This window comes from Dromiciops gliroides, chromosome 6 (genome assembly GCF_019393635.1).
Source record: "Dromiciops gliroides isolate mDroGli1 chromosome 6, mDroGli1.pri, whole genome shotgun sequence".
NCBI classification, from domain to species: Eukaryota; Metazoa; Chordata; class Mammalia; order Microbiotheria; family Microbiotheriidae; genus Dromiciops; species Dromiciops gliroides.
The window spans coordinates 190,322,074-190,346,207 of NC_057866.1; the positions used below are offsets into that span (position 1 = coordinate 190,322,074).

Below are 24,134 nucleotides of genomic sequence, written 5' to 3' on the forward strand. Positions count from 1 at the left end.
AATAAGCAATGATTAAGAACATATTCACTGATTCTGTCACAGTTGAGCTATTCATTCTGCCTGATCTCCTTCAAAATACAGCTCCAACTTCCATACTGTAGTCTTGTTGATGAGTGTATTGTTTTCAGTAGTGTATATTACCAACTATTTGTAGCCCCTCATCTAGTAAACCTTCCACAAGGAATATTCCTCATCCTGGGGACTCTTCTATCTCTTGATGTTGCACAGGTGCCAATACAGCATACAAGTCATTGCTCAGTTATCTCTCAGTCTTGACATGACTCACCCAAATCCTTTTCTTGCAAAACATCTTACTAATGGTATCCTTTATGTCACTTTTCTCCGTATCATTTCATTTTTCTTAATCTGTGATATTTGTGTCTCATTCATCTTCAGCATGCCACTTTCTATTGCCATTTAGTTAACCTGAAAATTTAGTTCTTCAGTCTATAGTATTCCATAAATTGAAGGTGTAACAGCATCACTGGTAAAATATTGATGTTAAAATAGTGGATCCATGTTTTAGTGAAGTGCTTGGGATTCATTAAAAATACTGTGCAATTTTTTTTCAAGCCTACTCTCCTTTGGTTGTTCATTTGTTGCAATGGTGTTTGACTCTTTGTGAACCCATTCAAGATAATGGAGCTGTTTGCCATTTCCTTCTCCCATTCAATTTATAAATGAGAGAACTGTGACAAACAAGGTTAAGTGACTTGTCTATGGTCATACAGCTAGTAAGTGTCTGAAGTCAGATTTGAACTCAAGAAATGAACCATCTTGACTGCAGTCCTGACATTCTATCTACTTTACCACTTAGCTGCCTACTCTCCTGCTCCTCTTCAATTTGGGGCCTACTTCATTGTCTAGATAAATGAACCATCCCAGTACATGACCTAATTGCCAAATGTTCCACATGAATAGATCTGAAAATGTGAATTGAAAATATAGCTCCTCAAAATCAGCAGAGTGTTCCCTTAGCTCAGATATAGGTCATGTTATCAAAATTAACTAACCACCCAGTCATCTATAGTCAGTGTGAACGGATCTCTAAAAGGGTCAGTAGGAATTGATAAAGAGAAAAGAATGATAACCGGGGGAAAGGATGAACGGTATCTAGACATGAATGAAGAAATAATCCAGGAAAGAAGTCAGGGAGGAAAAAAATATCATGAAGAGGCAGAAATCAAAAGTCTTTAGTTGAGACACTGATAAGCATAAGAATGTGAAATAAAGAAGAGAGAAAGAGGTGGTAAACATTAGTTCACTGGAGCCATCAAATGAGAAGGCTATTCTCATGGAGGGTGGGACTGAACTTTCAACAGAAGAAGTCATGCAACAATAATTATTGTCATGTGACAATAATAAATTAGAACAAGGGTGAGAAACCCTCTTATTGTCTTTAGGAGTAGAGATAATAATAGGATGGGTAATGGTGTTTGGTGACCCCTTGTAAAGAGCATTAACAAACCCTGACAAGGCTAATTAGGAGGTATATTTTTTTTTGTCTAGAGTGTCTATATGAATTATGATTCAGAGAATACCTAGACCAATGGCAATATCATCTGTACATTTACACAATAATGAATAGTACCTCCAAAATTCCTGTAATGAAGAAGAAGGGTATTCTTTTCTCTCTTCTGTAGGGCTGAGGATCATGACTTTTGGAAGAGAAAATTAACTGTTAGCTATGTATATAATATTAAAGAGGGGCAGCTAGGTGACTGAGTGGATAGAGCACCAGCCCTGGAGTCAGGAGTACCTGAGTTCAAATCCGGCCTCAGACATTTAACACTTACTAGCTGTGTGACCCTGGGCACGTCACGTAACCCCAGTTGCCTCACTAAAAAAAAAGAAAAGAAAAGAAAAAAAAAAGAAATCATATAATATTGAAGAGTAGGATTAGGTTTTCCAGATGATGGTTTACGAGATCAGAATGATCCTGTAAAATATAGAGTGCATCTGAGTAGCCCATTGTAAGTTAGGGTTTGACAGGAGATTCACTGATTACTTAAGAATTATTTAAACTTCAAAAGGAGAAAGAGAAATAATCATATTAAGAAATAGAATTGGGCAGTATAAAGGATAGTAGGCAATATCCTTTATGAGACAGAAAAAGGACAATAATAGAAGAGATGGCCATCAACTTGCAGGAGAAAATAATAGGAAAAAGGATGGAAATATTACTTAAATCTTTAAATCTTTATATGCAAATGAATGGAGTATGGATAATAAAATGGACTCAACATATTAACATAAGAGATAATAAAACAATTACAGAGATATCAGACAGACAAAATAGAATTGGACTTCAGTAAAAGTTTACTTGTTCAAAAGAAATATATAATGCAAGAGATGGGAGAGTAGCACTGTATGACAAGGTAGGAATATGTCTTATCAAATCTATGAACTTAAAAATGAAAATATGTAACTCTTGAACAAGGTGAAAAAAAGAAGAAGTAGGAATGTTATTTTTATAGGAATATACTTCAGTCTCGCTAGTGAGGCAAAGTACCTGCTTAAAACAGTCCCAGTCCAGGTAACAAAATTGCCCCAGAAGGAAGACAAAGTGGTGGTGGGGGGGGGGGGCGGAGGCAGAAGACTTCACCTCTAAGGATAGAGGCTATATTTCTATATGCTTTATAAATATAATATAATATTACATGTTATATTATTTTTACAATCATTTATTAAAATAATAGATTTTCTAGGTACATTATGAATTTTGTGACTTTTGTGTCCTCTCTTGGGAACCTAATTAATATTTATTTAATAGTTATATAACAAAGTACAATTGACTTTAAAAAGATGAGTTGATTACCCTTGAATTAATTTTTCTGAGTTCAAGACTATTCCAATAGTTTCATGATCTCATTTGTACTGAAGGGGGGATTCACTAATGCAGAACATAAGTGTTCCACTTCCCCTCATTCAATATGTTCATATCTTTTAATTTCCTTCCTCTCCCCACTCCAACTAGAGAATCCACCCAGTTAAGTAGAGGCCTTCCTGTTCTTTCAAATTTCATGGATACCAGTGTAGTTCTCAAGCCTTCAAATTGTCTATTTGTTATCCCTGTTTTAACTCCATGAACAATCCATATCCTATTCTTATAGCACATATTCTTGAGGGTATCCTTGGGCTGGTAATATACTTTTTCCTAATTCTGCTCCTCATTCATCTTTACATTGCCCTTTGGGTAATGGGTTCCAGGTTATAATTTTCTAAATAAGGTCATTGCTTTCATTTGTCAAATATACACTGTCCTGTATGTCTCTTATTAATTTAATTTCTGCTTGTGCTGGTTTGCTCCCTTCTACATGGGATCTGTTTTTTTCTTCCCCCATATCAAAATCTGCTTTAATTATGCCCAAGGTGAACTTAAATGTCCTAACATTCCATTTACTTCCTTCTCTTGCTTTTCTCCAAAATGATACATCCTGCTGTTTATCAAATGGATATACCTACCTCCTGGTGTTGTTTTAAAGGCAAAATTAATTAGCATATCATTAGAAATTGTATACTATAATTTAGAACAGCCTTAAAAATAAATGCAACTTATTGCTATCCCAAAAAGAAATAATTAGTCTGCTTTCCCCATTGGCTATACTACCAGCAATACATAGATTAGGAAATTAATTAAAACATTTACTGTTCTTGACCAACTCAAACTGATTCCAGGCAAATGGGCAAGTAGCTATTGAGCACATCAATTTACTTGATGCTTTAAATCACCTCATGACTTTATCCTCTTCTTTCAACCTCTCAGAAACATTTCTCTTGAAATGGAAATCATTTAAGTCATTGGGTCACATATCCATCTGTTTATTTACTACTCTCTCCAAAGTTACTAATGATCTCTCAGTTGCTAAACTCCATGGCCTTTTCTCAATCCATATTCTCCTTGACCTCTCTGCAGCAGCCTTTGGCACTGTGGATAATTCTCTTCTCCTTAATACTCTTTTATCTCTAGGTTTTCGGGAGACCAGTACCTCCTAGCTTTCCTCCTACCTGGCTGACCACTCCTCTTTTTCATTTTCTGGATCCTCTTTTCTTCTTCCTCTATACTATTTACATGGTGATCTCTTCAGTTCCCATGGATTTAATTACCATCTCTATGCTGATGGTTCTAAAACATACCTATCCTGCCCCTTTCAGATATCTCAAAATGGATGCCAAGAAGATATCTTAAACTAAATATGTCCAAAACAGAACTCATCTTTCTCCCTAAACCCCCTCCTACCTTCTATATATTTTTTATATTTTCATATATTTTATTTTAATAGTATTTTATTTCCCCCAATTACATGTCAAGACAATTTTATCATTAATTTTTACAAGATTTTGAATTCTAAATTTTTTTCCCTTCTTTGATTCCCTCCCCTCTTTCAAAAATAGTAGGCAATTTGACACAGGTTATATATGTGTAATTATATAAAACATATTTCCATATTATTCAAAATTATAAAAGAAACAGATCAAAAGAAAAAAATAAAAAACAATAAAGTGAAAAAATATGCTTTGATCTGCATTCAGAATCCATCACCTCTTTATAGGGATGTGGATAGTGTTTTTCTTCATGAGTCCTTTGTACTTGTCTTAGATCTCTATGTTGCTGAGAAGAGCTTTTATTCATAGTTCATCATGACTCAATGGTTCCGGTAAGTGTATACAATGTTTTCCTGGTTCTGCTCATTTCATTTTGCATCAATTCATACAAGTCTTTTCAGGTTTTTCTGAAGTCTAGCTGTTCATTATTTCTTATTGCACAATAGTATTCCACTACATTTATATACCACAACTTGTTCAATGGGCATCCGTTTAATTTTTTTACTTTGTCTGAGATCAGGATTCCTACCCCTGCTTTTTTTTTTTTTAACCTCAGCTGAAGCATAATAGATTATGCTCCAGCCCTTTATCTTTACTCTGTGTCTTTCTCTACTTCTAGTGTGTTTCTTGTAAACAACATATTGTGTGATTCTGGTTTTTGATCCACTCAGTTATCTGCTTCTTTATTATGAGAGAATTCATCCCTTTCACATTCATAGTTATGATTACTAACTGTGTATTTCCCTTCAGACTAATTTTCCCCCTGTTTGTTCTCTCCCTCCTTTTACCCTTTCCATCCTCACCAGTGTTTTGCTTCTGTCTACCATCTCCCCCAATCTGTCCTTCCTTCTGTCTTCCCCCCTGTACTTCATCTCTTACCCTCCTACTTCCCTGTCCAGTCAGATAGATTTCTATATTCAATTGATTGTGTATATCATTCCCTCTTTGAGCCAATACTGATGAGAGTAAGGTTCAATCTATGTCCATCAAGAGCAGCTAGGTGGCACAGTGGATAAAGCACCAGGCATGGAATCAGGAGGACCTGAGTTCAAATTAAACCTTTGACATTTGATACTTACTAGCTATGTGACCCTGGGCAAGTCACTTAACCCTCATTGCCCTGAAAAAACAAAAACAAAACAAAACAAACCAAAAAACAATATATGTCCATCACCCACACTGTAATAGGTCTTTCCAGCCTCTTCATTTGAAATAATTTACCCCATTATACCTTTCCCTTCCTTCTGAGCCCAATGTACTCCCCTTCCTCATCCTTTAATTTTTTTTTGTCTTTCTCTCTAATTCAACTCTTACTTGTACCCTCAGTCTATGTATATTCCTTCTAGTTTCTATTATTGCTAATGCATTTTTTTAAAGAATTACAAGTATTATCTTCCCATGTGGGGATGTAAACAGTTTAGCTCTCTTGAATCCCTTATATATTTTTTTTTATCACTTTTTACTTTTCTATGCTTCTCTTGGGTCTTGATATTGGAGAAACAAATTTTGGTTTAAGTATGGTCTTCTTATGAAAGTTTGAAATCCTTCTATTTCATTGAATGACCATTTCTCTCCCTTGATATGGTATGCTTAATTTTGCCTGCTAAATGATTCTTGCTTGTAATCCTAGCTACTTTTGCCTTCTGGAATGCTATGTTCCATGCCATACAATCTTTTAATGATGCTGCTGCCAAGTCCTGTGTAATTGTGATTATGGCTCCCTGATAATTAAAAGTTTCTTTCTGGCCACTTGAAGTATTTTTTCCTAAGTCTGATAGTTCTGGATTTTGGCTATAATGTCCCTTGTACTTTTTATTTTGGGATCTCTTTCTTTAGTTGACTGATGGATTCTTTCAATGCCTATTTTGACCTGTGTTTCCAGGATATCAGGATATTTTTCCTTGATAATTTCTTGAAAAATGCTGTCCAGGTCCTCCTTTTGATTATGGCTTTCAGGGAGTCCTATGATTATAACATTGTATCTCCTGATCTGTTTTCCAACTCAGTTGTTTTTGCTATGAGTTATTTTATATTTCCTTCTTTTTTTTTTCCTTCTTTTAACTTTAATTGATTTTTGATGTCTTGCAGTCTTTAGCTTCCACTTGCCCAACTCTAACTCTTAAGGAGTTTTTTCCCTCCTCTCAGTTTTTGTAATTTCTTTTCTATTGGATTAATTATACTATTAATGGAGTTGTTTTCTTTAATGGATTTTGATATCTCCTTTTCCATTTGGTCAATTCTACTTTTTAAACATTTTTTTTCTTCTTTATAATTTTCTTGCATTACTTGCTTTTCTTTCCCAGTTTTTCTTCTATTTCTCTTATATGATTTTAAGCTCCTTTTTCAGTTCTTCCATGAGTTCTTTTCAGGGTTAAGACCACTTCTCTTTTGTCTTTGTGGTTTTGCCTATAGGTGTTTTAAAGTTGTTGTCCTTTTCCAAGTATGTGTCTTGATGCTCCCTGTCACCATAAGAACTTTCTATGGTCACATTCTTTGTTGTTATTGTTTTTTTTTAACTTATCTTTTTTCTTTATTTTAAATTTGAGCTCTGCCTCTATGGTCCAAGGAGCACTGTCTCTTGCTTCTTGTGCGAGAGGCTACAAACCCTCATTGTTTACCTGGTCTTGCACTAGTGTTGGCCTGAGACACAGGGGGGACCCTCATGTCTGGTGCTATGCTGAGTAAGTGGAGTGAGGGGTGGCTAGTCCTGCTGGAGGTTGTAGCAGTCTGGAAGTTTACCTGTTGCTGAGACAGGGTCGCTGTGTTGATGTCTGGCATTTCCTGAGGCCTGTAGGGTGTTTCTTTGTTTCCCCTATACATTGAATCACATGGCATGGCTGCCTGCTTCCTTAGGGCTACACAGAAAAACATAAGGGTACTAGCCATTGGAGGTTTCCTGTTTACTGAGGGCTACCCTGAAGGATGTGATGGTTCTTAGAGCTAGAGTCTGCCCATTCCCCTTTCTATGCTAAGGCAAGTGGGAGGGGGGTGGGGTTATGGTGTTGGCATTTTCCTGCTCCCCTACACTGGGGCTCAGGATCTACTACTGGTTTGATAAGGTGGAGCTTTCTGCTGGCTTGCTGAGATGCTTCCTGTCCTGGACTGTGCTTCCCTTTTACCAAATTGAAACTGACACCTGTTGATCTTCCAAGTTTCTTGGGCACAAAGATTGTTTCACTCGGTCTTTTTGCTGGATCTGCTGTTCCAGGATTTGTTTGGGGGTACTATTTTATAGTTGTTTGGAGGTGATTATGGGAGAGTTATAGTGATTTACTGCCCACTTTGCTGTCTTGGTTCCTGGGAAAGGAAGCTTTCCATTTTACTATAGAGGAAAATACCATCCTCCCAATCCTCCAGACTCTCAACTTAGAAGACATGCTGTATTCTTCATTGTCTCTTAGTTCCCACATCCAATTTGTCATAAAGGCTTGTCAATTTCACCTTTGCATCATCTCTGAATATGCCCCTTCTGTCTTTTGGACACTGCCACCAATCTAGTTTGGACCCTTATTTCATGTTTGGATTATTGCAATAGGCTGCTGATGGTTCTGCCTTTCCCAAGTCTTTCCTCACTCCAATCCATCCTCCATTCAGTCACTAAAATGATATTTCAAAAGCACAAGTCCAATTATACCATCTCCCTACTCAACAAACTCCAGTGTTTTCCTATTTCTTCTAGGATCAAATATAAAATACTCTGGCATTCAAAGTCTTTTATATATAAGTCTCCTCCTACCTTTCCATTCTTTTTTACACTTCCCAACATATTATTTTTGATCCAGTGACACTGGCCTCCTGGCTATTCCACAAACAAGACATTTTATTTCTTGGTGCTGGTTATTTTCTCTGTCTCCTATTCCTGGAAAACTCTTTTTCCTCTGTATTGATTACTGTTTTCCACATACACAAAATCCTTCACTTGATACATCCATACTTGCTAGTTCTCATCCCATATTTTTCCTCCCTTCAAACCCATCAAAAAAGCCTTCTACAATAGGTGTTTCCACTTTCTTTCTCTCACTCTTTTTAATTGCCTATGTTCTGGCATCCAATCTAAGTATTCAACTGAAATTATCCCCTCCAATGTTAGCACTGATTTCTTAATTGGAATGTATAAATAGACTATTTAAAACTTCATGAAACTTGCATTTTAGAGCATGCACTATATACAAGTGTTAATTCCATATTAAATTATACCTCTAAGTAAAATTGGATGTCACTCTGAGATAGAAAAGGTAGAACATAAGTCATTCTCCATTAAGAGAACTAATTATATTGAAATTATTTTCTTTAACACAGAACAGAAGATGTTTATGATATTAACATCACTAAGTAATAGATATATTCCTTGGTCCTACAAACTATTGTAATATTGTCTAATCATTCCCCCAACACTGAGATATTTCAAGGACCTTATCTCATACAAAAATGCATATGTATGTGTATACATACACACACACACACACACACATATATATATATACATTTATTTATTTACTTGCTTATTTATTTGTTTATCTCTCTATCTGTCTGTCTGACCATCTGTTTGTTTGTTTGGTAGCAGAAAGATAACAAGCCCATGTTCTCATCTTCTTAGATGCTTTAGATATAGAAAGTACTATAATTTCAGGATGAATAGCTAAGATGTTATAAACTTGCATCTTATTATAGAATTTTAGAGTGCTCTAGCCTGAATCTGTTAAAGATTTGATATTCGTGTGTTCATATCTTTTACTGATTACTTGTCATGATAATAAACATTTACCATAAAAGGAAAAGGGGGACATAGCTATAGTATGGGGGGGGGCATTCTCCCTTAATTTCATGTCAATTCCAGGCAAGAGTCATATATGACTCTTGTATTGATCCAATTGTATTGAAACAATGTCATAGTCAGGCTTAGAATCAAACAGGTGGGAAACCTTTATATTCAAGAGGAAATGCTATACTGAAGAGATGAAGTCAGGGAGATTCCTACTCAGCCCATGACAAAAGCCCCTGAAGCTTTCCCAGGAGACAGAACTTCACCTGCAGTTCTCAGGTGTAATCTCCATAGGGCTGCTGGTATTATGGATCATTGACTCAATAGCATTTCTTGATGATCATACTTGGAATATGACCCAGAATAATATCAGTGACCATCCCACAAAATTGTACTTAGGATAGCAAGTTTTACTAATCATGCTCAGGGCTGGATATAAACAACTCTAATGATGTTAAAATAATTTAACTTACAAGTGAAAAGGGCTTAGCCTTCTAAAAATTACACAGCATCCTTTTCTGCAGTTTATTCTATTTCTCTTGTTTAGACTCTTTCTGGTATAAAATTAATCAATTTTGATAATTATAGTCTGTAATTTCACATAGTCAATGAACATGTGATTGTTTACTTAAACAGAATCTTTCAGAAGAAACTGACAGTTAGTTGCAGGCCAACAGATGATCAGCTAGTCATTCATTATATGTCACATAACCTTAATAGAGCTGAACAAATTTAAGTGACACTTCCTCAACATAAACTGATTTCTAAACTTTCTCATTCTGACTAGGTGTGAAGATAGCTCTTCCACCTCAGGTTTAGACATATCACCAGCAGAGCTAAATATATAAATCATATCATATTATAAATCATTGTCTTTAAAATTTCTTACTTTAAGATTCTGGATGGAAGGCTGAGTTTGTTACTGGTCAGAAAAGCTCTAAGGAATTAGGTTAGTTACTGCTAGGGTGTGGCCCCTTTTCCTCAGGCAGAAATCCTTGAGAGTTTTCACAGAGGGAGTTAAATAATTCTCAATTTGCATGATGTAAGTAAATTTTTTTTCGTTTTTTTTTTTTCGGGGCAATGGGGGTTAAGTGACTTGTCCAGGGTCACACAGCTAGTAAATGTTAAGTGTCTGAGGCCGGATTGGAACTCAGGTACTCCTGAATCCAGGGTCGGCACTTTATCCACTGTGCCACCTAGCTGCCCCTACAAGTAAATATTCAAGATACTATATAACAGTAATAGATTATACTAGTCAACATTTATATAGTACTAGATAGATAATATGGGCAAGGTCCAATGCTACACACTATATGAAAAAGAGGTTCTTACAAGCCATTCTGAAATGGTGAGTGAGCATAGCTACCAGATCCTTATCTAACCTCTTTTGTAACTTACTAAGAAGCTAAGCATTGTGGCATAATGTTTAGGGAGTGAATCTTTTCTTTTTGTAACCTTTAGTTTAGGTGACAGTCTGATCTTTCTCCAATTTCTGCCCCTCTTTTCCTCCCTCCTGCCTTTCCTTTTTTGGTACCTGGTTGGGGGGGGGGGGTGAGATTGAAGGGGGGGGGCTCATCCAAAGAATTGAAGGCTCATTGCAAATTCTTGTAAAATAAAAAGAGATTTATTGGGAGAAAGGAATATATGGCCAGGAGACAGAATCACTATGGAAAACTGTCTCATTGAGTAAGAGAACAGTGGGGTTTTTTTGTATGTTTACAAAACAAAGAAAGTATAGGGAATTACAAAGTAACTAGGATAGAAATGCAAAACTGGAAAGGGCCAAAAATTTGGGAGAGAATTTTTGAATAATGGGGCTTCAGTAAGATATGCAGCACCTATCCATATCTTGCATATCATCTTGCAGACCTTGGTATTGCTTTTCAGAATAGCAGGGTCATGCTTGGAAATACCTGAGGTAGGAAATCCTGAAGTAAGAAGCAGAGCTTTTTTCCCTTGGAGTAGTTTCAGGCTTCCTTGGTGGTTGGGATCCCTATTCATACATAATTTTTCTTCATAGAAAGTGTATGAAATGACACAGTTTATATCTTCAATAGGCATTATACCAATTAGGGTATGGGTTATTAAAATGTTCTTGTATTTATGGCAGAGACTGATTGGCAAAATAAGTGCAAATTATACAAGGGTGGACTAGTGGGGTCTAACCTCCTACATAGTTTAACATTTTTGCATATTCTATTGTAACAATGATTAGAACTCTCACCCTCTTAGCACTATCTCCTGAAACTTATTCCACTTAGGTGGACAATAGTCATAGCCTCAAGCAGAGATTGTCTGGCCTACTCTAATCAGCTGTAATCATCAGATTATTGGGATCCCATTGTGGGTCTTATAAAGGCCAATTGGAGAAACCTCTAATGTCAGGGACTCTACTGGGACTAACTTATTAGTTGGCTCTATGACTGCATGTCTTTATTAAGGAAAAGAAAAGTTACCACTAAATTGGTTACATCTTTCTAAGTATAATTTTAGTCTTTAAACATAGCATTAAAATTATTACTGCTACTGAGTCTTCATCACACCTAATGATCTTACTTCTCCAGGTAGAGTGATCAGAAGAAGAGAAATGTTTCTATCAACTAATAGAAACTACATATCCTGGCTAGGCAAAAGAGAAAAGTTTCTAGATGGCCTAATTTCCTTTTTCCTTTTCTATTTTCTCTGGCTCATTTAAGGGAATCCCTTTTACTATGCTGTTTTTGCTATTCTTAGTTTCCATTATATGTAAAAATTTATAAGCTGACCTAAATTTGAATTTTTCAGTTTTATTTTTAAATCTTTTGTGTGACCAATAATCCCTCCCAACGGACTCTGTGGTTTAGCTGGGTCGGAGGCTATTAATCCCAAATAAAATGTGGATGGTCTGCCTATAAATGGTCAAAGGATATGAATAGGCAGTTTTCAGACAAAGAAATCAAAGCTATCTATAATCATATAAAAAAAATGCTCTACATCACTTGATCAGAGAAACACAAATTGAAGCAACTATGAGGTATCACCTCACGTCTATCAGAGTGGCAAATATAACAAAAACAGAAATTTTTGGATGTTGGAGGGGATGTGGGAAACCTGGGATACTAATCCATTGTTGGAGTTGTGAAAAGATCCAACCATTCTGGAGAGCAATTTGGAACTATAGCCAAAGGGCTGTAGAATGGTTAATACCCTTTGATGCAGCAATACAAATGCTAGGGTTATATCCCAAACACATATCCACAAAGAGAAAAAAGACCTATTTGTACAAAAATATTTATAGCAGCTGTTTTTGTGGTGGCTAAAATTAGACATCAAAGGAATGCCCTTCAATTGGGGAATTGCTAAACAATCTGTGGTAAATGATGGTGATGGAATATTATTGTGCTATAAGAAATGACAAGAAGGATGATTTCAGAAAGGCCTGGAAAGACTTGTATGAACTGATGTATAGTGAATTGAGCAGAACCAAGAAAACATTGTGCACAGAGACAGCAATATTGTTTGATGAAGAACTGTGAATGACAACTATTCTCAGCTATACAATGATCCAAGACAATCCCTAGGACTATAGATGAAACATACTATCTACCTCCAAAGAAATAACTGATATTGATGGGACACAGACTGAAGCATGCTATTTTTCACTTTCTTTCATTTTTAAATTTTATTCAAGTTTTCTTGTAAAAAATTACTTATATGGCAATAATTTACATAATCATATATGTATAACCCATATCTAAGTGCTTGCTGCCTCAGGAAGGGGGAAGAGGAGGGAAGGAAGGAGGGATAAAAATTGGAACTCAAAATATAAATTAAAATGTTTACTATTTAAAAAAAAAAGAATTAGGAGCAGCTAGGTGGCATGGCGGATAAAGCACTGGACCCGGATTCAGGAGGACCTGAGTTCAAATCTGGCCTCAGACACTTGACACTTACTTAGCTGTGTGACCCCGGGCAAGTCACTTAACCCTCATTGCCCTGTTCCCCCCCCCCCAAAAAAAAAAAAAAAGAATTAAAAGTACAAGACACATAAGCCTCCAGGGAGAACAGAGAAATTTGCTCATTAGCCTGCCTTTGCTTTCTACTCTTGGGTTCACTACTTCATTCTCACCCAAAGTAGTGTTATGGGCCTGAGTACCTCATTTGAATGGCCCTGAGTACCCCAGAAGTTTTGTGGGGTAAATAAAAAGAACCTTCTCCTTGAGAAACTAAACCAAAGGACCCTCACACCTAACCAGTCTCCCTCATCCTTCTGGGAGATAAGATTGGGTGTGGCTTCTGCCTTTGTAGCATGAGGAGCAAAGAGATGGTTTGAGAGATACAGAGCTGCATCTCACCGAACTTCCCCCAGCCACCACCAGTGTGGAATGATCCTCCCCAAATAGGGGAACTTTCCACAGTCAGACAATCATCTCATTGGACCACCATCAGACCTCTATAAAAGTATCTGCCTGTCTCCTGATCGAGGAGATCGGTATCTCAAAGCCATGCCTCTGGGCCATGCCTGCTCCCCATGAGAAGTAGTCCTAGGATTTCTCTTTTGGTTTCCTTTCCCTAGCCTGTAAATAAACTATTATTTTATTCTAATTCGATTTGTGTGTAAGAGGGTGTAATTCTTTAAAGAGGAATTCCTAAGAACCCCTACCCCTATCCCATACCTCTATCCCAAACCCCCTATCTAATTTCTCCATAACAGTAGGTAGATTGCTCATGAGTTCCATTCTGACAGAGGGGACTTGAGATCATAAATTAATGGGAAACAAAAATGGGCACTAATTTTCAGGTTACTCTGAAAATTAATATAACAAAATTAAAGTCTTTAATTGGGACAGACAAGTTATAACTCAGGGTAGTGCATAGCAGATGCTAAGAAAACTCAGAGTAGGGTTGAAAACAAAGTTTTTATAGAGTACAGAGACAACAGTGAATTGGTTACCTCATAGGTTTCTCCAGTTAAGTACTTTTATATAAGTATAAGCTGAGGGAGTGATGAGATTATTATTTTTGGGAGGGCTAAGCATCAAATAGTTTCATAGGGTAAGTTGTTTTACATAATAAACAATTGTACAATAAAGAAAGCTTAAGATTCTTTGGAGGAGAGAGTTTGGGGAGATCTACAAAATAATGAGAAATTAGAATTGGCAAAGTCTGGTCAGCCCCAGGCAATTCATTGGCCTGAGAACAAAAATAGATGAAGTCAGTCAGTTCTCAATCAATTGTGCTTATCAACCAAGAGACTATTTCTCCTTTCCTAGACAAATTAATTGAAATATTTTAATTTTTTTTAACAATAAACTTTTGAGCTCCAATTTTTATTCCTCCTTCCCTTCCTCTTCTCTCCCTCCTTCAGGTGGTAAACAGTTATAGGTTATAAATGTGCAATTATGTAAAACATTACCATATTAAGTCATTTTTTACAAGAAAACTTGAATAAAAGAAAAAAAAATGAAAGAAAGTGAAAAACAACATGCTTCAGTCTGTTTTCCATCAATATCAGTTCTTTCTTTGGAGATGGAGAGAATGTTTCATCAATAGTCCTTTGGGATAGTCTTGGATCATTGTATTTTTGAGAATAGTTGAGTCACTCACAGTTCTTCATCAAACCCGTCTGAGCCGAGCTGCCCATGGAGCCGAGCTGTGTTGAGCTGAGTTGCCAGATGAGCTGAGCAGTGCTGAGTCTCCCTCCCCTTTCACCCAGGTGAGACAGACATTTCCTGATGTCTTCTTAATTATCTCCTGTTCATCCATTTTTGAAGAGTACCAAAGATATCATGGAGTGATTTCTTGACCTGAGTGTGAATTGAATTTAAATGAGGCAGAATTGCACAAAGTCCTCAGAGTCATTTTCTCTTTCAAAGTCATCAAAGCACCGGCCCTGGATTCAGGAGTACCTGAGTTCAAATCCGGCCTCAGACACTTGACATTTACTAGCTGTGTGACCCTGGGCAAGTCACTTAACCCCCATTGCCCTACCAAAAAAAATAAATAAATAAAATCAAAGTCATCAAAGTCTAGTGGCAAAACAAAAATCAAGATGACTGGCAATGGCCCAGGAGGCAGCAGATTACCTTGGCATCTTTGATGTCTGACCAAACTCTCTAAGTGCTCCACAATGCTTGCTTCAACAGCCTTAATGGGCATTGGCACAAACTTTTCTCATCTGCCCATTCCACATTCAAAGTCTTTACATGCTTGCAGTAATCATTCCCCTAAATTATTGATGGGTTTGAGGCCTGTCAGTTATCCTCAACATGTTACAGCTTCTTGGAGGCACAGGTGAAAGTTGGGTGATAGGTGGACACCAAAGACACACACTGGAGATGTGTCAGGGAGGACTTATGATGGAGTATTATGGTTCTATAGGAAATGATGAGCAGGTTGATTTTAGAAAAAAAAAACATGGAAAGAATTTCATGAAATAATGAAGAGTGAAGCTCAACTAAGAGTACAGGTTCTTTCCTAGTCACTGGGTTAAAGGTGAGCTCCTTCGGCAACAGGGATCATTCCTTAAAGGCAAAGGCCATTCTTCATATCTCCAACAGTTACCAAGGACCTGGCACACAGTGCTTGTTCACTGACTGGTTACTATGTGAGTACACAAGGTTTGGGGGATCCAAGGACTAAACCAAATTCTCCCATTTGCAATTGCTTAGTATATATGTTGTAATTACTCATGTAGAAGTTTTCTCTGAACTCCACCTTTCCTCCTAGTCCCTTCCTCCAGCAGAATGGACCCTGCTTGAGGTCAGGGAGTACATTTTTTTTTAATGGGGGAAAAGAAAAGTCCTTGCACTTTGTAAATAGCTATGAAATTGTCACTTAAGAAGTCTGTATTTTATTGATATGGGAACAAAAGCCAAGGTTGTTTCCATTCTCTTAGGCATCAGGGGAAAATGCCAATATAAGGAAAGAGGAATTTCAGGAGGGAGAGTGCCCTGTCACCCTAGGGCCATCAGTTAAAGGTCTGGTGGAATTTAAGCTGAATGAAGCCTTTTCCCCACACAACTTCCAGCCTTGTAAAACAATACTTCAGAACTGCAGGTAATAGGGCCTAAACTTGTGAATTCACAGATCTAGGGAGCTCCTAGATGAGAAATTTCATTCTGACTAATGAGAGTACTTAGCAGCTTTCTGCACTTTTTAGTTTTAGTCTCTTATAGCCTTCCTCTTACCATGTTTATTTAGGTTCTTTTGGCCAATATAACTTTGTTCTAGCAAATTGTTGTTGGGGGGAGGGGGATTATAATTGAAGTCAGAGTTCACACCCACTTTTCCTGAGTACTTAAGTAAGAGGCCCCACCCATCCATGCCAACCTTGGTTTTAATCCACCTAGGAGACTTTGTAGGAGGTGCTTATTCCTATATAAAGGGTAAGCCTGTCTTCCGGGAGCTCTCCAGAATCTAAAAGGAGACCAGGCTCTTGGTTTCTATTGATTGGAACTTGAAGGGGCAGTATAAATATCCCAAGCCTTAGCGATCCTCCATTACTTCCTCCCATTTGGAGCTCCCACTTCTGCCGTAGTGCCGGCTGCAGCCACTACCAAGATGGCGATGTCTCTGGGTTCCAACACCTACAACAGGCAGAACTGGGAGGACTCAGACTTCCCTATTCTGTGTCAGACTTGCCTTGGAGAAAACCCTTACATCCGGATGACCAAAGAAAAATATGGGAAAGAATGCAAAATTTGTGATAGGCCGTTCACAGTGTTCCGCTGGTGCCCCGGTGTTCGCATGCGTTTTAAGAAGACTGAAGTGTGCCAAACTTGTAGCAAGCTGAAAAATGTCTGTCAGACCTGCCTTTTGGACCTAGAGTATGGCTTACCTGTTCAGGTCCGTGATGCAGGACTCTCCTTTAAGGAAGACTTGCCTAAGTCTGCTGTGAACAAAGAATACTACACCCAGAACGTGGAGCAAGAGATTTCTAACTCTGATGGAACTGGGCCAGTTGGAGTTCTTGGGAAGGCTCCACCTCCTAGTCCCATGCTGCTCCAATTAGCTCGGACCACCCCGTACTACAAACGGAATCGTCCTCACATTTGCTCCTTCTGGGTGAAAGGAGAATGTAAGAGAGGAGAGCAGTGTCCATACAGACATGAGAAGCCTACAGACCCGGAGGATCCTCTTGCTAATCAGAACATCAAAGATCGCTACTACGGTATTCACGATCCTGTGGCAGATAAGATTCTAAAAGGAGCTTCCACAGCGCCTCACCTGGACCGTCCAGAGGATCAGACCATCACCACTCTATACATCGGTGGCCTGGGAGATACAATCAGTGAGAGAGATCTCAGAAATCACTTTTACCTGTTTGGAGAGATCCGGAGGATCACAGTCATCCAGAGAAAGCAGTGCGCTTTCATCCAGTTTGCCACTAGGCAAGCTGCAGAGATGGCTGCTGACAAGTCCTTCAACAAACTGATTGTAAATGGGCGCAGGCTACATGTGAAGTGGGGAAGATCTCCGGCAGCCAAAGGAAATGAAAAGGAAAAAGAAGGAACTTCGGACCCTGGAATTCAGCTGGAGCCTGTCCCAGGACTTCCTGGAGTTCTTCCTCCTCCTCCAGCAGCTGAAGGAGAAGCCTCTGCCAATTATTTCAATCTCCCACCCAGGGGTCCTCCAGCAGTGGTGACTATGGCCCTGCACCCTCCCTGTGGGATTGCACCTCCTCCCCAACCAGGTCTTGAACCATACATGTTCCACCCAATGGGACCACCACCTCCCTTCATGGCAGCTCCAGGACTCATCCACTATCCTTCTCAGGATCCTCAGAGGATGGGGGCTAGTGCGGAAAAGCACAGCACTGTCTAACATACTGCTACAATATTTAGCCTCTGAGGGAGGAAAGGCGCTTTAGAAATGTAATAAATAAATGTAATAAATAAACCTTGGAGTATTTTTTTTTTCCTGTGTAAGTTTCTCTGACGGTATACAATATGCTAAGATATGGGCCAATAGAGATCTGGAACTGGGTTCCCAAACACAGGGCAGGTGGATATCCCTGTGTTAAACTGATATTAACAAACATGGTCACTAGTGTAACAATGTCCTTTGCTTCTTAACCGTGGAGGAAAAAAAGAGGGTCAGGTTGTGTCTTGAACATGTGGAAACCTTTAGGAGAGTTGTCATTCTAATTGTAGGTATTTCTTTATGTGTTTGGTATTTGACAGACTTTAACCTGGGGTGAACACATTGGACAATATTTTTAAAATAATTATTTTCTGAACACTGACCATTATGGGGAGTCATTCAATATTATTTCCCTATTAACCAAGGTCCAATTTGGAAAATCAAACAGCCCTAGATATTTTCTTTCCTTTTTTATCATCCTCTATAGAAATCTCTGACAACAAAACAAAAGCAACTTCTTTTCAGTCTTAAGAAAACTCTTGCTTGTGCTCTACCATCCAAAGTGACCGATCTCCATACATAACTTTGGGGCATGCCTTGTAAACTCATATCCCCTCTCCAGAGGGAGATGTTAACCTTTCTAACTGTGAAATGAACAAACCTTCTACTTTGTATGGGTGAGCTATGATTTATGGAAGGATCTTTGTTTAACTTGCACCTTCATGTATTTCTAATTTTCTGCTGCTGCATAAAAAGCTATTTATTACTTTTCTCATTATAGAAATGTTGCTGGGATGTAAGTGAATTGTAGATGAGTGAAAAAGGGAAAGGCAATGATAACTGTCCTAAATTCTAGAATTTTTTTAAAAAGCAATTGAAATGGGCCAATCTCCCCCCCCATGATGAAAAAAATAGAAAAAAATAATGGTTGAGAAGGAGGCAAGAACTTAAGCTATAAATCGATATCAAAATTTGCTTTAACATGTAATTTGGAAAATAAAAGTTTAAAATTTTAAAAAAAGAAAGAAATGGTGTAAGATTTACCTGATGCAGATATCAAATCTCTAGAAAATGTCTTGTTTGTATGCAAATTGAATCCAGTGACCACAGAAAAAAAATCTGGAAATATCTTCAAGATTTGGCTCCAGAGGGGCAGCTAGGTGACATAGTGGTTAAAGCACCAGCCTTGGATTCAGAAAGACCTAAGTTCAAATCCAGCATCAGACTCTTGACACTTACTAGCTGTGTGACCCTGGGCAAGTCACTTAACCCCAATTGCCTCACCAAAAATAATTAATTAATTAAAATTAAAATTAAATTTAAAAGGGGGGGGGGCAGCTAGGTGGCGCAGTGGATAGAGCACTGGCCCTGGAGTCAGGAGTACCTGAGTTCAAATCCAGCTTCAGACACTTAACACTAACGGTGTGATCCTGGGCAAGTCACTTAACCCCAATTGCCTCACTAAAAAAAATAAAAAAAAATAAAAGATTTGGCTCCAGAAAAAGCTGTGAAGTTATTTGGGATTGGAAATAGGATGTCCCTTTATTATGAATGTATTGAATTTGAAAAAGAAGATTGTGAAACAGCCTTTTTCAAAATGGAGAATGTGCCTATAGATGACAGAATACAAATAGATTTTAGCCAGTCCCTTGCAAAATTGAAATGGAGAGGGAAAGGTGGGAAATATACCAAGAATCATTTCAAGGAATAAGAAAAGGACCTGGAAAAATCTTCTCAATTTGCTCTGAAAGAGAAGTAAAACCCTACAAGATACAAAATATGATATTGTGCTGGATGAAAAGATAGAAGACTCTAAATCAAGTCACTCATAGTCAAGTGAAAAACACAAGAAGAAAATTCTTTACTTCTCTCCAGAGGATTATACCAACAGTGAAAAATTCTAAAGATTCCAATTGGGAGTGACTCATAGAAGACATGGAAAAGAGTATTGTAAAGAGAAGTTAAAAGGTGAAAAAAGGGAGAGACCTCAAAGCCACAGCCACAGTCAATCTCAGAATAAAGATGTCTATGATAGTAGCAGTAAATCTAAACACCAAACAGAACCCCGTAAAGAGAAAGTGATAAAAAAAAAAGACACAGAAGCAGAAATTCAAAGAAACTCAGAGACGAAGAAAGATCTAAGTACACATGAAGGAAGAGACTTCACAAAATGATTTTCAGATTTTTTTCTAGTGTAACTTATTATGCTAATTAAGGATTTGTACAGCCCTGAATTGAAGAAGTCAGACACTATGCTTACCTTCTTTTTGCTTAAATCTTTTGCTGCAAGTATCTAGACTCTTTCTTAAAAAAATAATAAACATTTTTATTTATAGTTTTGAGTTCCAAATTTTATTCCTCCTCCCATACCTCCCCTCCCTCCTTCTTGAGGTGGTAAACAATCAGATATGACTTATATACATGTGCAATTATGTAAAAGACATTTTCAATTAATACAAAGTACACAGGACAGTAAAAGGCTCCATCAAAGATTTTTAAAATTAGAGACAGAGAGAGAGAGAGAGAGAGAGAGAGAGAGAGAGAGAGAGAGAGAGAGAGATTGAGAACCTAGAATAGAAGAAAGGAACTTTCCAGGCAGACCACCATTCCTTAGGCTCAAGTACATTTAAGTTAAGAGTTCATACCTATATATTTTCCTATCAGTTGTTATGGACCTGGTTACCTCATTTGAATGGTCCTGGGTACACCAGAAGTTTTGTGGGGTACATCAAAGAACCTCCTTGAAAAATTAAACCAAAGAACAGACACACCTAAAGAGAGAAGTGGCACCTGATCTGGACTGAGCTACCTCCAGGACCACCACCCTTCATTCTAGTCCAGTGTGGCTGCTGCCTTTGTGGTGGGAGGAGCAGAGAGATGGCTTGAGAGATCCAGAGCCTCCCTTCACCCAACTCCGCAGCCACCACCAGTGGGGAATGGTCCTCCCTCAATAAGGGAACCTTCCACAGTCACATGATCACTCCCACCAGTCCTCTATAAAAGTATCTTCCTGTCTCTTGCTCGAGGAGAGAGGTATCTCAGAGCCACAGTCTGTGCCATGCCTTCTCCCCATGAGAAGCCGAAGGATTTCTCTCTTGGTTCCCTTGCCCTAGCACCCTAAATAAACTATTATTTTATTCTAATTTGGTTTGTGTGCAAAAGGGTGTAATTCTTTAAAGAGGAATTCTTAAGGACCCCTATCCCTATCCTGAACCCCTATCTCCAACCCCCACTCTATTTCCCCATAACACAGTGGTATTGCTGGATCAAAGGGTGTGCACAGTTTTATAGCACTTTGAACCTTTTGCAACTGGAGAATGACTTCTTTTTCTTCTGATTTTGGCTGCATTAATTTTAATTTGTGTGAAAGCTTTTTAATTTCATGTAATTAAAATTATCTGTTTTACTTCTTATAATCTCTTCTGTGTCTTGTTTGTTCACAAACTTTATCCTTTATCCATGAATTCAGATCTGACAGGTACATTTTTTTCCATGCTCCTCTAATTTACATATGATATCACCCTTTACATCTAAATCATTTATTCATTTTGACATTGTTTTGGAATACAGTGTGAAATGTTGGTCTGTGCCTAGTTTCTGCCAAAATACTTTCCAGTTTTCCCAGTAATTATTGTCAAATGTTAAGTTCTTACCCCAAAAGCTTGGATATTTGGATTTATCAAACTTTAGATTACTATGGTCATTTAGTACTATGGATTGTGTACTTATCCTATTCCATTGATGCACCACTCTATTTCTTAGCCAATTGTAGATTGTTTTGAGAGGTGGATAGGGGAAGGAGGAGGCAGTGGAAAAGGGGGAAGGAGAAGGAGCAGAAAGGGTATTAGGAGGGGGAGGGGAGTAGAAGGAGAAGGTTAGGTTCCCAGAGGACAGCTACATCTGTGAATCCTCACAGATTCTGAAGAGGACCAATGACATCACAAGGGTGATGTCTAGTATTGCAAATGAGTTGTATTTAAGTGAGGCAGAGATGCCCAAATTTATCAGCCTCACTCTCTCCTCCAGAGTAGTTGGGGTCCAATGGTGAGACAAAAGTAAAGAGGGATGGTGATGGCCCTGACTCTAGAGGCATTCTAGTGAAGACATACATGAAAATGTATTATCTCCCAAAGTAGTTTTTTAGTCTTTGCTTGAAGACCTCCAGTGAGAAGAAATCCATTATCTTCCAAGGTATCCGATTCGATTTTTGGATAGATATAATTGTTAAAGAAGTTTCATCCTCTCCAACTTTACTCCTCCTGTCACACTGCTACTAATGTAGGCCCTTATCACCTCATTCCTAGACTCTTGCAATCATAGCTCCCTGTGCAGTACACCTAGTGGCCAAACTGGAAAGAGCAACACATGTATGTGTTTTGAGGGAAAGGTTCTGCTTTATGTTACTGTGACTTTAAATTTTTACCAGGAAATCATTTCCCTCACCTTCAATGGAATTTGAATTAGCAAAAGATTTCTTTAACTTCCCCCCAAAAAAGATCAGGAGAAGTATTTTGTTTTAGATTGTTCAGTGAATCTGCTATTTTACAAGTGTGTGTTTATTTTGCTTTGTGTCTATACCCTTCTGTGTTGTTATTTTGTCTTTTCTTTTGTGTGTTTTAAGGATTTTATTTTTATAATGGGAACTAAGAATAAAAACAGCAGAACAAAAGAGATTCCCTCAGAAGGACACCTTACTGAGCAATGGGGAAAAAAATATTAAAATGCAACTAAGGCATCTAAAAACTTCTCTCCTATGTCTAGTCAGGATGATTCAATTTCTATCCCTAGTTTTCATGAGGACTCAAATAAAGGGAGATCATTTTAATGCTAGATTTAACGACTCCAAATTTACTTGAGAATATATAACTGATTCAGTGGTGATGCTTCTCTTCCGGAGTAAAAGACAAGGGTCATAGAAGCAACATATTGGTTAGCTTGAGCAGAAGGGGCAGTCCTTGATTTTGGAAGTTTTCTCAATTGGCCTTTACAGAACCCACAATGGAACACTAATAAACCTGATTATTACAGCAGATACAGAAGGCCTGAGGATCTTTGCTTGAGGGTATGAATATTTGTACATTGACCTGGAATAAGATTCAGGAGATAGTTCAAGAAGAGGATGAGAATACTAATAATTTCTATGATAGACTATACAACATTGCCAAACAATATGCCGGTTTAGACCCAATTAAACCTGGTGATATACATATCATTTGCAACCATTTTAGTTAATCCCTGCCAGAGACATGAGAACATTTCTAGAATTGATATCTTGATTGGCATCATATATCCATTGAGCACATCAAATATGTTGCTTTATATACTTTCAATCTTTAAAGTATTTTATTATTTTCCAGTTACATGTAAAGATAATTTTCAACATTTGTTTTTACAAGATTTTTAGTTTGAAATTTTTCTCCCTCCCTTCCTTCCCTTCCCCCTCCCCAAGACAGCAAGCTATCTGATATAGGTTATATATGTACAATCACATTAAACATATTTCTGCATTCACCATGCTGTGAAAGAAGAATCAGAACAAAAGGAAAAAAGCTCAAAAAAGAAAAAAACAGAAAACAAAATGCAAGAAAAGAGTAGAAACCATATAGTTCAATCTGCATTCAGATTCCACAGTTCTTTTGTCTGGATGTGGAGAACATTTTCCATCCTGAGTCCTTTGGAATAGTCTTTGATCATTGTATTGCTGAGAAGAGCCAAGACTATCACAGTTGATCATCACACAATGTTGCTGTTACTGTGAACAGTGTTCTCCTGGTTCTGCTCACTTCACTCAGCATCAGTCCACTTGAGTCTTTCCAGGTTTTTCTGAAATCCTTGATACACTTACTATGAACTAAAAGAAAAAAGGGCAGGAAAGGAGAAATAGGAGGGACAGAAATTGGAGAATTATCAACATTTCATCTCAGTACAGGAAATCTCAGCCCAGGTAGTCCAAGCTCTCTTACCCACCATCTCAAAGGCTCTGACACAGTGTATCAGGCAAAGTCATGCAGGAATATATGAACAGAAGGGGTAAGGGCTGAGGATCTTGAAGATAGATTTTTTTTCTTCCCCCAGAATTCAAGATCGCAGTCCCTACTTCTCTCCAGATTTTCTCTTTATTCCCCATTTCCGCACCAATTTGACAAGTTGACTCGTATACTCTCTATTAATAAGGAACTTAATAAATACTGATTGACTAACT

At 37.8% G+C, this 24,134-nt stretch overlaps 1 protein-coding gene and 1 pseudogene across 1 annotated transcript; both read left to right on the forward strand.

Moving 5' to 3' along the window:
* Positions 1–16,630: 16,630 nt before the first annotated feature.
* Positions 16,631–17,893, forward strand: LOC122732181 (pre-mRNA-splicing factor RBM22-like). Its single transcript, XM_043972313.1, has one exon. The coding sequence runs from the start codon at positions 16,631–16,633 to the stop codon at positions 17,891–17,893; it is 1,263 nt and encodes a 420-aa protein (XP_043828248.1).
* A 1,067-nt stretch (positions 17,894–18,960) lies between these two features.
* Positions 18,961–20,084, forward strand: LOC122732182 (annotated as a pseudogene).
* The last annotated feature ends 4,050 nt before the right edge of the window (positions 20,085–24,134 follow it).

Excerpts from the sequence above, each read along its gene's own strand:
- LOC122732181 (XM_043972313.1), top strand. The coding sequence starts at position 16,631 with ATGGCGATGTCTCTGGGTTCCAACACCTACAACAGGCAGAACTGGGAG.